This window comes from Mastigoproctus giganteus, chromosome 7 (genome assembly GCF_048544385.1).
Source record: "Mastigoproctus giganteus isolate SK-2022 chromosome 7, ASM4854438v1, whole genome shotgun sequence".
NCBI lineage: Eukaryota > Metazoa > Arthropoda > Arachnida > Uropygi > Thelyphonidae > Mastigoproctus > Mastigoproctus giganteus.
This window is the reverse complement of record NC_143581.1, coordinates 157751878-157766903: the sequence shown is the minus strand read 5'-3', so window position 1 is coordinate 157766903 and position 15026 is coordinate 157751878. Positions and strand designations below refer to the sequence as shown.

At 37.8% G+C, this 15026-nt stretch overlaps 1 protein-coding gene across 1 annotated transcript in view; it reads left to right on the top strand.

Annotated features, from left to right (window-relative positions):
- The first annotated feature begins 1241 nt into the window (after positions 1-1241).
- Positions 1242-15026, top strand: part of Idh3a (isocitrate dehydrogenase [NAD] subunit alpha, mitochondrial) — a 143191-nt gene continuing 129406 nt past the window's right edge. The window contains exon 1 of the mRNA XM_090377147.1: positions 1242-1342. Within this exon, the coding sequence (XP_090233273.1) occupies positions 1307-1342 (36 nt within the window). The 5' untranslated portion in view covers positions 1242-1306. The remainder of the gene's footprint in view (positions 1343-15026) is intronic.

Here is a 15026-nt window from a genome sequence, read left to right as displayed (position 1 = left end):
AACAGTGCCCATGGAAGTATCTATAGACAAGGGATACAACAGAAACAGAATGTCTATGAGACAGAGAGTGGACACTCTGTTAGACATGAGTCATTAATTAATGTAACTGCCCTATTTCGAATGGAATCTAGAAGCCTGAGAGATTTTTGGGCGCGCCCCAGATGTGGAAACAATATTCCATGGTAGGGGGGGGGGTTGATATTTGCACAGAGTGAATAGCTCTTTGGAAGAGAAGTAATGCTGAGAGTGAAGGAGGAAACCCAGTTTTTTAGATGCAAAGCAAGCAATATTTGCAATGTCCTTATGACAAGAGAGATTAGAAGTCAGGGTAATCCCAAATAGAGATATGTGATTTTACGTAGAAACCGGAATGCTATCAAAGATAAGCATGGGAGCAGAAGAATCATTTTTGCGAGATTTAAGACAGGACGGAGTTTTAAAATAATTGAAATCAACTAAGTTGTCTTTGCCCCGCTGGAGGATTACCTGGAGAACAACATTTAAGGAATTGCTAGAGAATATTTGAGGAGTTGAAGCTGTTTAAGCAGGACAAGGTTTCTCAAACTTTACGGTGTAATGCAATGTGCTATCATCAGCAAAACTATGGATAGGATTTCCGGTCCATTGACCGGAAATCCTATCCATAGTTATCCCTAGCAGCAATCTCGAGAGACAGCTGATGACAGGATATCTTAGGGTTCCCTCTTGCTGTTAGAACTAGATAGCCATCTGTTCAGGGTAACGTAAGCCTTGGGCGACCTTGGCCAGGTCTTCTTGTAATGGTTCCTGTCCCCTGAAACTGCTTCCGTGGTGCAGAAACGACAATGCGCGACGCTTTAAGCGAACGTGCCACCTTCGCCTGCGACTGCCCCTCTTCAAGTCGTCCAACGGTCTGCTTAGAGAATTATCTAAACAATTTTAGAGAATTATCTAAACGACGATGATTTGCCATCTACTGAGTGTCGGAGTATCTAAACGACGATGATTTGCCATCTACTGAGTGTCGGAGATGTATCTGTCTCACTGAGCAAGCCAACTCGTCTTTTATAGGCATGAGTAATTTGCGTAATGTGCTGCTCTGTAAGATGGTAGATCGATTTCTATTGGATAATCGAAATTTTCATTCCAGGAAGCCTACTATATCAAAAAATCGCCTTCGGCGACAAATGTTGACAATAAAAAATTAATGAAAAACATTTTGTTCTGTTAATTTTGCCTCGTGCCGTGTTTTAAGAGCTCAAACTGTTACGACTGTTGACGATGGACGCCCTCTAGTGATTGTAAATGTTTTCCAATTTGTGAGTATATGTTTATCATGTCTGGAAGTATTTGCCGGTTTTTGGTAAGTTGAGTTATGTTCATGTTATTGAGTTTCTTGGTTTTATGTTTAGTGTTTGTGTCGCTAATATTTGTGACATTCATTTGTCAGTACTAATCAATTTTAGTTGATAGGTGAAGCATAGCATTTTATGTAATCTAGTTTTCGATTACGAAATACTAGATAAACAATAACATTAAATATTTTTTGTTTATGCACTGATAACGTATACGCTACCTTGAATGCGATGCTAGCAAACTTAAGATGATAAATTATCAGCTATATTCCAGTTTACCGTACCCCACGTGTTTCAGTATGTGACAAACAGAAGGTTGTAAGAAGGACGTGAACTGAGAAAAATAGTAGTAATTCGAAGGGAAAAAAAAAAAAAAAAACAATTATAAGAGGGATCATGTATTAAAAACTGTGCGGTACTACACTAAAGTTTGTGGAGAATGAAAGCATTGGAGTTGATTCCTCCTATAATTGTTTATAATTATAGGAGGGGTCGTGTATTAAAAACATTACCCCTCTTATAATTGTTTTTTTCCCTTTTTTTAATTACAACTATTTTTCTCAGTTAACGACCTTCACGCAACCTTCTGTTCTTCATATAGCAATACACGAGGGGTACCGTAAACTGAATTTTACCAAAATAAGATAGAATATGGCTTTCGAAAATAAAAATATTTTCGTATTATATAATGTATTACAGTATCACAATATACTGTATATGGCTTTCGAAAATAAAAATATTTTCGAAAGCCATATACAGTATATTGTGATTAGCTATGTCGCCATCCATGTTATTAAATTCATATCCATATATTACTTTCTTGAAACATTTATTTATTATATTAAAGGTTTATATTTATTATATTAACAAATATAAATATCCTCTAGGATATTTATGTTTGGTTAACGTTCCCTCGTGAACGATAAACAAATATATAAAGAAAAAAAAAAGTAAAATACAATAAAAAATTGAATAAATATGGTTAATCTTTAGTATACATATATAGTTACATTGTTTGTGCTGAGGCATGAGGAGAGCAGTGACTGGCAAGTGTAGTGCCTCCTGCTGATGAAACTGTGTTACAGATTAACCTGAAAGTGTATACCATCTACTAAAGATACTGCTTATTGGTGGAGAGTGTTTGCTAGGCTGCTAATTATCTCAAATGAAAATGTAGGGTTAGTCTTTAGAATGTAGTGCTGCGTTTTGTGCATCTTCGCAACAAATGATGGGCAGGTCTAGTTCTGCCATGCCTTCATTGGCTGCTAATCACCACTGTGTAATTTTGTATTACAGTGAATACTGTTTTTCAAACAACTACAGCTGTCAGGAATACAATGTATAGCCTGACAAACCTGACTTTGGTTTTTAGTAGACTAACAATTTCCCTCCTTTGGTACTGGGTTATTGAAGCAAAAGGGTTTTTTAATAGACTCTTTTTTTGGCTAGTGAAAAAAAAGGTAAAACAAAAAACACAACTAATTTGGGAGTTACCATATACTGAAGATTACAGATTGTTTTTTGCTTGAATCCATCCCGAAATTATAGCATAAACTAGCCTAACCTTCTTTAACTAGCCCAAAATAAAAATGTATTGAAATAAAACCACACAATTTAGTAATTGAAAAATGCAAAGAAAACACTAACCTGATGTCAATCAGGTTGCTGGCCTGTACATTGTATTCCTGCTGGCTGTAGTCATTTGAAAAATGGCATTCACTCTAATGCAAAATCAAGGTGATTAGTAGCCCTTGAAAGCAACCAGTGGGTGGAACTAGACCTGCCTGTCACTTGTCATAAAGATCCACAGGGTGCAAAAACACATTCCCAAACGTAACTGGGATGCCTTGACTAGGCGGTTTTTGCTCAAGGAAAAATATTAAATGTGCCTTCTCCCCACAGTTATAGAACGTCAGTATCTATATGTTAGTAGGATTGTCACACATATGAGACAATTTCCCTTACCTGCTGTTATTGTGGAATTGGGCCCAGGGCTACAAATCCACATTTAAGGTTACCTTTCAATGATTATTTATTAAGTTTTGTTTCTACAACAGTATGGAACTGCTGAACTTGTTCTCTTTTTCTTCTCCAATAATAGGCAGTATGTCCTGACTTATTTTCTTGGATCTGGATCGGGGGTGTAACACTTAGTATTTTATGAAATACCCGAGTCTGACTAGCTCCAGTTGTGTGTGTTTCTAGGGCGAGCACCCTTTCTTCAGTAACTTATTCTTCTCGTAATGCACCAGGTTCTAATTTGAAATCAGTACACTCTTACATCATGTGCTAAGAAAAGAATCATCAGTTGAACTTTGTTTACTAGACTGACCGCAGGCTGTACAATTTACAAACTTATGATTCACACCAGAAATACCTGCAGCCATTTCTGTTTGAGTCACAATGTTCTTGGACTTGGTGCTGTAAGTGTTTCTGGTAACAACCATTATTTAGGTAATATTTGAACTTAAGAAAGATTACAAAATTTAAATTTGCAATATATTTCAGAATTTAAATTAAAGTATTACAGAAATTAAACTGTACATGAAAACTTTATCTACTAATGAATAAAATTTAAACAAAAATTGTCTGTGACACACCTGATTGTTAATCCCCTTTGCTGGAGCCACTAAAAATGCATCTACTTTCTTCGACCACCTATAGCAGGGGTGGCCAACGAGTCGATCGCAGATTTAATTTCGGTCGATCACAACGAATTTTAAATATACAGTCATCCCTCAATTTGTGCAATGTAACTTTTGAGATGGTAGATTGCAGCACATTTTGAAGAAAAAAAGTAGATCACATCACAAATTAAGTAGGCCACTCCTGGCCTATAGTACAATACCTTTTATTCTTTTGATTAAGCTTGAAAATAGGAAGGAGAGAACAGGTAGTGATTGGGGGATGGTTTAAAGGTTAGATGGGAAAGTAGTAAATTAGCATTAGCATTAGTAGAGGCATTTGATGCAAGAAAGCAAGCTTATGCAGCATCAGCCAAAAAAAAATAAATAAAATAAATAAATAAATAAAAAGAAAAAAATAACCACTTCCACATCACCCCTCTGTTCGTTCGAAATACCTGTCCTGCTGAGCCTTAAACTTATTTAGGCTATCAACCTCCACCACAAGGGATGGCAGTCTGTTCCACCAACCAACCACCCACTGGCTAAAGGCAAATTTCCGCACGTCTATCCTACATCTGTCTTTCCTCAATTTGAATTTATGCCCTCTCAGGTGATTATTCTGAGCAAGAGGAAGAATCCGATCAGCATTGAGCATGCTCAAACCATTCAAGGCTTTATACACCTCTATCAGATCACCTCGCTGGTGCCTAGTCTCCAGACACTGTAATTTGCAAAACTTAAGCCTTTCTTCGTAAGAGCACCCCTTTGTTCCATTCACTACTCTTGTTGCCTTTATCTGTACTCGTTCCAGCAGCTCTACATCCTTCTTGAAATGAGGCCTCCATACCTGTATACAGTACTCTAGGTGTGGTCTGACCATTGCCTTATACAAGGGAATAATCACCTCCTTATCCCTGCTAGAAAAATTACTATATATCATTGACAATACACCATGAGCTACTCTTGCAGCCCATCTGCACTGCTCAGAGAACTTCATATCTGCCTGCACAACCACCCCCAGGTCCTTTTCATTCTCTACCACTGTCAGTGTAGTACCACAGAGTTGATACTTTGCTCTGGGGTTGCTGTTTCCCATACATAGTACTTTACATTTGTCAATGTTAAATTTCATTTGCCACCTCTCAGCCCATCTGCTCAACCTTTTTAGATCCTGTTGCAGCAGCATAGTGTCAGTAGTGTCCTTGACAACCCTGCCAACCTTCGTATCATCTGCAAACTTCAACATTAAGCTTGACTTACCATCATCAATATCATTTATAAATACAGAAAAGAATAATGGACCCAATACTGAACCCTGAGGGACTCCACTAATAACATTAAACCACGATGAGCAGTGTCCATTGATTACCACTCTCTGTCGTCTCCCCCTCAACCACCCCTTTATCCATAGCAGCAATTTGCCTCCAATGCCACACTGCTCCAGTTTGTGCAGCAGTCTTCCATGTGCAACAGTATCAAAAGCCTTTCTAAGATCCAAGTATATAATATCAAAGTTATTCCCTGCATCCAGTTCTTTTGTGACTGCATCATAGTATCCAATCAAATTGGTCAACAAAACCATTGACAAATGGTTTTGTCTTCCCCTTAACAAAACCATGCTGTGTCCGAGCTATAGCTGAAGTCTTGTCTAGATGATCCTGCAGTGCTTCTTTAACCAGTGCCTCCTTTAATTTTTCAGGAACAGAAGTTAAACTCACAGGTCTATATAATTACTTGTGTTAGCCTTTGAGCCTCCTTTGTGAATTGGGGTCGCATTTGCACATCTCCAGTCCATGGGTACCTCCCCTGAGTCCAAGGAATCTCTCATAATTATGGCTAAGGGTTTGCTTACTTCCTTTGCTGCCTCCTTTAATATAACTGGATAGATCCCATCCACCCCAGGTGCCTTTCTTGTGTTTATCTTCAACAATTTCTCCTCCACTTTACTCTCAGAGATTACAAGATTCTCTAGCTTACTGCCAGAGTTGAATACACCTCTGGCATTCCCCACGCTGAATAACTCCTCATGTGTGAATGTTGATCCAAAATATTCATTTAGTTTGTTAGCTACCTGAGCAGGATCATCAACAGTTGACCCATCGATATCCAGTGGACCAATCTGATTCATCCCCTTCCTTGTGGGGGGGTAGAGTGTCTACCCTCTTCTACAGTACTAATGATTCAAAAATATAGTGTATACAACTATCATTATCCCTATTAATTTAAATTCTATGCATAACTTATTATATACGTAATCTGCAAGAAGTTTTCCTCATTTTAGTAATTCATCTTCACTGATTGGGTGAATTCGGTTGTCTCAGTAACATCATGGTGATCTTGTAGTATTCATTCCAGGAATGAAAAGAATTGGTGTTATTTCCAAGTGAGAAACCTTGTACAGCTGCAGCAAATTTACACTGATGAAAATGGATAAGTTTTGAAAAATTTTTCTTTTACTTAGTTATCATACTACTAACTTGTTTAATAAATAGTTTAAATTGTCCTAATCACTTACACTGGATTATTTTTGAATTTAACTAAGGATTTCATAAGTTTTGACTTAATATTCATAGAGCCTTGGTTATCAGTAATTTTGCTGTGAACAGTCTCTTAACTACCAGTGATAGTGTCAGACATCATAGTAGTTAATTCCACTGTTTTAAATTGTAGTAAATAAATATTTCAACAGTTGTAATCATGTAGGTTAGCTTTTTTTTTTTTATTTAGCTAAGCATTTAGAAAGTCAGTAGCATTGTATAGAAATGCAGTAGTTTGATACATTGTCACTGGAAGAGTGTAGTGTTATTGTACTACTCTTAGTGTGTGTGGTATTTTTAAATTAAAATTAGACTGAAATTATGCCTCAAACAAGAACAGCAAAGCTTAATGTAGCAGAAATGCTTTGGCTTGGGTGAGAAGTGTTGATGGCAGTTCTCTTGCAGATGTGCTTGCCAAAGGGCATCTTTGTGAGCTTTCATTGCAGGGAGTGTGAATAAATTAAGCACCAATTCAGTTTTCTAATTGGCTTGTATATTTGCTTGAAGAACAGGGTTGACACTCAAAGGGTTAAAAGAGAGGGACCCCATCAAGCACTGCCATCCAGAACAACACAGAACACTACACTAGTGCATCACATGACACCCCACACATCAGAATACATTGGTCCACAGGATACAGCTTTTATTGCTGACCCAATTGTCAGAGAAATGGGAAATATATTTTGTAAAAATTATAGGTGGAATAGCATGGTGGGATATGTTTGTCAAGGGCAGAAGTTGCTATAATCTTTTTTTTTTTTTAGGCAGAAAGGGTGATGTTGTACGCTTTGATACTAATGATGTTAAGAGTAGCAAATATGTGGACTTGCTTAACAACCACAGGCAATTTTGAGAAAAAGTTGAGTTAGGATTAAATTTGAGTGTCTGCAATTCCCAGACAGAATAGAAGGGAGTACATGATGAGAGCCTTGTCAATCATTTTGCCTCTGGATAGATTTTTTTTTTTATGAAAACCCCAATCACAATAGGTATTAGAACCTATAGTACTCAGTACTATGCATGGATTGGAAGTTGAGAGAATTAAAGAGGATATTTGTTGACATTAGACTTAAATTTTTGTGGATTGTAATTTTGTAATTGTAAAAAAAAGTGCTAGTTAAGTCATGAATTACAGACATTACAGGGATATCAGAGATGTGCCACTTCTCAACACAAGGGATCTGGGTTGTATTTACACAAGCCAGACAAGCTACAGCTTAGGGCCTCACTTCATCCTTTTTTCAATATTGGCACAGATAAGAGAGAAGGGCCTCATACATGTTAAAGCTTAGGGTCACAAAAGTGTAAATCTGGCCCTGTAAGGGATGCAGATTAGATTAGATTATGATTTTATTGGCACATTAGCATCTAAAGCTATGCGCCACAAGGGATGCAGAATTTGAATAATTGGAGTAGAATGTATATTGAAAGGATAGACAGGAGGGGGAAAGAGAAGTTATGCTCTTTTCTAAGAGCAAATAGAATCTAAGGCAGGGCACCCTGTTGTTGGAGGTGGACTATGCAATGTTGAGTAAGTTTGGCATGACATAAGTACTGAGGCAACAAAAATGAGAGGAGTGTGTTGTAGACCTAATGATTGTAATGGACAACTATACAGACAAATAGAGTAGGCCATTAAATCATAATGAGCATTTTAACTTGCTGTATACCGAGCAAGATATGCGGACTGGCTAGTCACATAGTAGCAGAACCTTTTTGGTTTTAGGGATGATTACTTTCTACACCAGCATGTTAGAGAGGCAACAAGGGAAAGCAGTATTCTTGATCTATTAGCAGTGACTTTTCATGCATTAAGAAGACAGTGGTTAACAATGTGCACTGATCATCTTGAACAAATGTTATTAGTGGTCTCCCATTTCAGTGCTGGGCCCATTGTTGTTTGATGAAGGCACGTCAATCTTAATGTCTAAGTTTGTAGATTATGCAAAAGATTGGCAGGGTGGTTAATGACAGTAATCATGGTATGCTACTGCAACAAGATATAGAAAAATTAGGCAGATGAGCTGAGAAGTGGTAATTAGAGATTAACATTGACGAATGTAAGGTAGTAGTAGTAGTGGCATGTGATGCAAGAAAGCAAATGTATGAGCTTATGCAGCATCAGCCAAAAAAAAAAAAAAAAAAAAAAATCACACCATTCCCTCCAAATGCCTGTCCAGTTCCTCCTTAAATTTATTCAACCTATCAACTTCCACAACGACAGATGGAAGTTTGTTCCAGCAATTAACCACCCGCTGGCTAAAGGCAAATTTCCGCGCATCTATTCTACATCTGTCTTTTCTTAATTTGAATTTATGCCTCCTTAGGTTCGTAATCTGAACAAGTGGAAGGATCCCATCAGAATTCAGCGTGCTCAACCCATTCAAGGCCTTATATACCTCAATCAGATCACCGCGCAGGTGCCTAGTCTCCAGCCACTGCAATTTGCAGAACTTAAGCCTCTCTTGGTAAGAGGATCCCTTCATTCCCCTCACCAATCTTGTTGCCCTTCTCTGTACACGCTCAAGTAAATCTACATTCTTCCTAAAATGAGGCCTCCAGACCTGTACGCAGTACTCAAGGCGTGGCCTGACCATTGCCTTATACAGAGGGATAATCACCTTTTCCCTGCTAGCAAAATTCCTATATATCATTGACAAAACTCCATGACCTGCCCTGGCAGCCTGTCTACATTGCTCAGAGAACTTCATATCTGACTGCACAATTACTCCCAGGTCTTTTTCATTTTCTACCACCTTAACTGTAGTACCACACAGTTGGTACGTTTCTCTGTGGTTACTTCTACCCATATGCAGTACTTTGCATTTGTCAAGGTTAAACTTCAGTTGCCACTTCTTAGCCCATCTGCCCAAATTATCTAGATCCTGTTGCAGTAGCACACTGCCATTACTGTCATTAACAACCCTGCCAACCTTTGTATCATCTGCAAACTTCGACATTAAGCCTGATATACCTTCATCAATATCATTGATAAATATACAAAACAACAGTGGACCTAACACCGAACCCTGTGGGACTCCACTAATAACATTAGTCCAAGAAGAGCAGCACCCATTGATTACCACCCTCTGTCTTCTCGCACTTAACCATCCTTTTATCCATTTTAGCAACTTACACTTAATACCATTCTGCTCCAATTTATACAATAGTCTTCCATGCTTCTCTGATCCACAAAAGCTTTCCTGAAATCCAAATGTATGATATCAAAATTATTTTTTGCATCCAGTTCCTTTGTAACCACATCATAATATCATATGAAATTTGTCAGACAAGACTTTCCCTTAACAAACCCATGCTGTGTCTGAATTATTGCTGCAGTCTTGTCTAGATGATCCTGCAATGCATCTTTAACCAGCGACTCCATTATTTTACCCGGAACAGAAGTTAAACTAACTGGTCTGTAATTACTCGTGTCACCCTTCGATCCCCCTTTGTGAATTGGGGATACATTTGCACATCTCCAGTCCGTGGTACTGTACATGAGTGGCAGTAATCCCAGAACAACATATCAACTGTGTGGAATCATGCTTAAGGTAGTAGGGAACAAAAAAGACCTGGTCAGACATGGTCCTCTGAGCAGCACAGACCAGTGCTAGGACAGCTCATGGGATTTTGTCAGTGATACACAGGAATTTGTGCCAGCAGAGATAAGGAGGTAATCGTTCTGCTGTGTATAATGCTGATTAAAGGTATCTTTCATATCCATAGGCCACCCATCATTCAACTTCAAAGCACATCTATCAGAATGTACACAACTGTTAAATACCTTAGAATCCTCCTTGACCATAAGGAGTCCTTTATGCCACATCTCGATTATATCAAGAGACACGTCTCTGTTGGCCTGTGTGACCAGAACAAACTGGCGACTTAAGGGCAGCACTCTCAAGCTCTTGTACTCTGCAGTCTTCCAATTGTTTCATATGGTTCCCTGCCTGGTTCTGCAGGGTTGAGAGAATCCCCTTTGCCAACAAACTTAATGGAATACAATGTCTTTCTTCTCTGATCCACAAGAGCTTGCAGAACTACTTCCAACCCAGCACTCCAGGTCATTTCCAGAAATCTATATTTAGACCTCTACATTGCTTACTATGGCTACTTGCACTCAAGGTTGGCTACTGATGCCAACCTTGCAACTGAAAAGAAGAGAACTCTGGTGTGAAGTTTCCAGCCCCTGGCAGTCTCGCTGGTTTGCAGAGCTCAAGGGCAAGGCCACCAGAAAACTCTTTCTGGATATTGCTTTCCTCTCAGAAACAACCCTTACTTGGCTCGCCCCCAACTTAGAGATCATCTTTATGCTCACTGGGCACCGATCCTTCAAAGCTCATCTTTTTCTCAATTTGGTGCAGTGGTTGATGACACATGCATGGTGAAACAGAGAACTGGAATCACCTTATACTTGACTGCATGATTTATTTAGATCTGAGACAACTCTTCCTTCAAAGGAACTTGTCTGCTCCCCAGCCTGTACACTCTGATTAAAACTAGAGAAATCTTCAATGCCTTCATACACTTCTGTACTGCCCTTTTCAAGAAGAGGAGACACCTTTTGGTTGCTGCTGCTCCTGCTGTCCCACTGGAACCTGACTAGGTTTCTCTTTTGGGAAACTTCCTGGACTGTCCCTGCTTTCTTCGAACTTGGGACCATCTTCATGCAAACCCTCACCTGGGGTAGGATTTTCTTTCATTCCTGCTGGCGAACACATTGCGTTTCAAAATTCTTCCACCAACTTCTCTGATGCCTGCTCACCCTTAGGGGTAGAAGTAATTTTAATTTAATTTAATTTTTATTGTTTTATTTATTTATTTTTTCCTGCTAATGCCCTCCCTCTGGGCATGGGATCTCCTGGTGTAGGCCACTTCTGTTGTCTGCTCTTTTTTTTTTCTTGCGTTTCTTACTTTACTGAATTTTGCTCTCCTCTCACCTTTCTTAAGGGTGCTCTTCCATTAGTAGTTTCATGCCCTCCAGCTCGCCTTGAGACCTCTCTTCCCCGAGGTCCCAGCTTTGCCTTCCTCTTTCCCTATATCCCACTTCATTTCTTGAGTCCTCTCCCTCTTGGCTCTGCTGGGAGGTATTGGCTCTAACGGGCATCCCTCTACCGACCTGGTTCAGCTCCTCATGCCATGGATGGGTGCTGGAAAGCCTCTTCCTGGTGATGGGGCCTTCCAGTAACTAACTGAGAGACCAGATGAACAACACGACAACACTATCCATGATACTTACACCTCACATGCTCATTTGGCCTTGGCACACTTGGATTCTTCAAAGTGACACTTTTTTGTAGTGTTGTGGGGGATAAGTGGCACCGCTGACAGATACATTTGTTCACTGTGCTGTATAAGGCAATGGTTAGGCCACATATATGCGTTTTTCATATAGGTAGTCTCATTTTAGGGAGGATGTGGATCTGTTGGAATAGGTGCAGAGAAGAAGACTTCTGCAAATTGTAGCATTTGGAAACTAGGCACCTGTGAGACATTCGATTGTGGTTTTTAAAACTTTGAATGGTTTGAGTAAGCTAAATTCCGATGGTATTCTTTCTTTTGCTTACACAACACAAGCAAGCATAAATTTGAGGATGGTTGCAGGAGAAATGTGCAAAAATTTGCTTTCAACCAGTCTCTAGTTGATTATTAAAACAAACTTGTATCTGGTGTTGTAGTGGGTAATTTGAATAAATTTAGCCCAGTGGTGCCCAAAATGTAACAAAAATGGTGATGGGTCACCTGACAATTGCTTCGCTTTCTTAATTTTTGGAAAATAGTTCAATTTTTGTTCTTCTTAAACAGTACCAATATTTCATCTTTTCTTAATGGATTGCACTACTTACTTCATGTATGCACTTTTTAAGTTTTAAAAAAAAATTAAATTTTAGAACATGATTATTTGTTTTACACCTTTTATTTTCCATAAAACAAAAAAAAATTAATTCTGCAAAAAAAGTTTTAAACATAAAATGGAAACCTTAATCTCTTAGTCTCTTCCATTTCCAGTTTAAAAACTGCATGAAATTTCAAACATGCACATTATTACGTATATAAATATAATTAAAAAATTAAAAAACATATGTTTGATATTATTAATTACTTCCATTTTCTGGTTTATTTCAAAACTATGCATCGTGCTTCCTGCAGTGTAACAACCATGTGGAGTGTTTTCTTTTTCCCTTATCTGAAAACAGTAATAAATTTTTCAAAAACAATTAGGATAAAACTGTAGATGTTTATTGAAATAGTGGGAGAAGGAAAACAGGTAACCTAGAACTTTACACAAACAATGTTGATGCTTGTGTGGTATCATGCTACTCTTCAAGCGAAAAGCCAAATATTTGCAAAGATGGTGGTGGGTTCCCTGATAGTTTCTCACATGCATTTTCTACACGAAAACCGTCAAAAAAAACTTCATAAACTATTGTATTAAAAGTTGCAGGTAGAAAAAATTTTAAATTTTTAATCATTGATTAATGCATGAATTTTATTTTTGAGGCTAACCTGCTGCTACTGCAGGGTTAAAGAGGTAGACATTATTAGAGGGGTTCGGCAGGTGAGATGTGTGGAGGGTTTTTATTTACAGTAAACCCCCGCTATTCGCGGTATCTGTATTCGTGATCGCCGATTTAATATAAAATGAAACCTAAAAAAATGTGAATTTTAAAGCGCCGTGAATATTTTCCGCCATAAAAAAACATGGGCGTGGCTAGAATTATCTTTCCCGGTCAAAACAGCGCTCAGTGAGTGGGGGGAGAGGGGTGACAAAATTGCGAGCGTGGATGTTTCTCGTTAATCCTTGTTCAGTATGTGTTATGCGCTTGTCATGGAAGGTTTCCTCGTTTGCTTTTAATTTATATGCTTATAAATTGATATGCTTACAAAAATGATAAATCTACTGTTTTGCAGTGTAAAACAGACTTTTTCGAGTGTGTTAACGGAAGAAAGTGACTTTATTGTGGACAAGTTCTTTCTTACCCGTACAAAAATATGGCTACGAATAACAAGGGAATGTGAAATGTGAAAATATCAAAGAAGGTGATGACATTAGCGAATAAAATTGAATTATTAGATAAAATTTCTAATGGTGAAAATGTCTCCTCAGTGGCAAAACATTATAAAATCAATGAGTCAACGGTACGATCAATTAAGAAATCGGAAAAAAAATCTGCCGTAGTGTCCGTGAAAACGTGCCAATTGCTTCAAAAATTTGCTCTGTAACTCGTGATGTTAAATTAGATAAAATGGAAAAAACTTTAAATCTGTGGATAAAAGACTGAACTCAAAATAAAATTCCGTTAAGTTCACTCATCATTCGTGAAAAAGCAAAACTCCTTTATTAACACTTTAGCAAAACTGGTGATAGCACTGGCGGGATAATTTTTTTTGCTAGAAAAGGTGCTGGTTTGAAAGATTTGTTTGAAATTTCTAATAAATATTACATTTAATATTAAATTGTTTCTCATTTTCATTTCGATGCCATATGCTTGCATTTCATTATGTACATAGTCATAATATGAAGGTACATATAATACATACATAGACAAAATTTTAGACTAGTTTTCTTATATATTTCATACTTTGGAATGGAATCCCTTTATTACTATGGGAGCCATAACTCAGTATTCGCGTTTTCGTTATTCGCGACATTTCTCAGGAACGTAACCCCCGCTATTCGCGGGGGTTTACTGTATTTATTTTTTTGCTGATACTGTGCAGGCTTGCTTTTTTCCTGCATTTACCGCTATTATTATTAATACTAAGTCCAAATGCTAAAGCAAGACACACTGAAATGTTTCAATGAAACAATTAATTAAGAAACACTGTAAAAAATACTGTATTTTTTTACAGTCCATAAATTTAGGTTGCTTGACAGCCTGGCACAAACCACATTCCAGTTTTCACAAAGAGAAGAACATAATTACAGGCAACTCCCATATAACATGGTACTTCTACAAGACAGTTTCTCACTACCTGATTGATGAATTGCAGAAATCCTCACACAACATGGTATTTAAATAGCATGGTTAGAGAATTGCAGCAAACCTCACATAACATGGTATTTTTGAGCTTTTGTGCTGGGAAAACCCTGCTATTATGTTGGATGTAATTTTTCAACATTTCCATTCTTTTTTTGTGAATCCCTGCTGTTTACTCACTAGTTGTCATGCAAAAAAAGGGGGGGGGGAAATCCCCTTGTTAGGTTCTGTGCTATTGAACTTGTGCTTTTTTGAAACCATAAAAAATTGTGACTTTGAAGTGTGCAGTTCATGACTTTTAAGGTTTTTGTAAGGTTATTTTTGTTTTTATTTGATCGTTTATAAATTTTTCCAGGTATATGTTACTAAACTTTGTTCTTTAGAACTGTATTGGAATAATTTCTTTGTTGTGAATTAAATTCCAGCCCTAAATTATGCTTTAGGAAAGTAAAAAAAAAGCACTGCTCAAAAGAAACTTTCTTCTGTTAAAATCAAAGATGCAAATTTTGGATTGACTTAAAAAAGGGGGAAGGTATCATACGT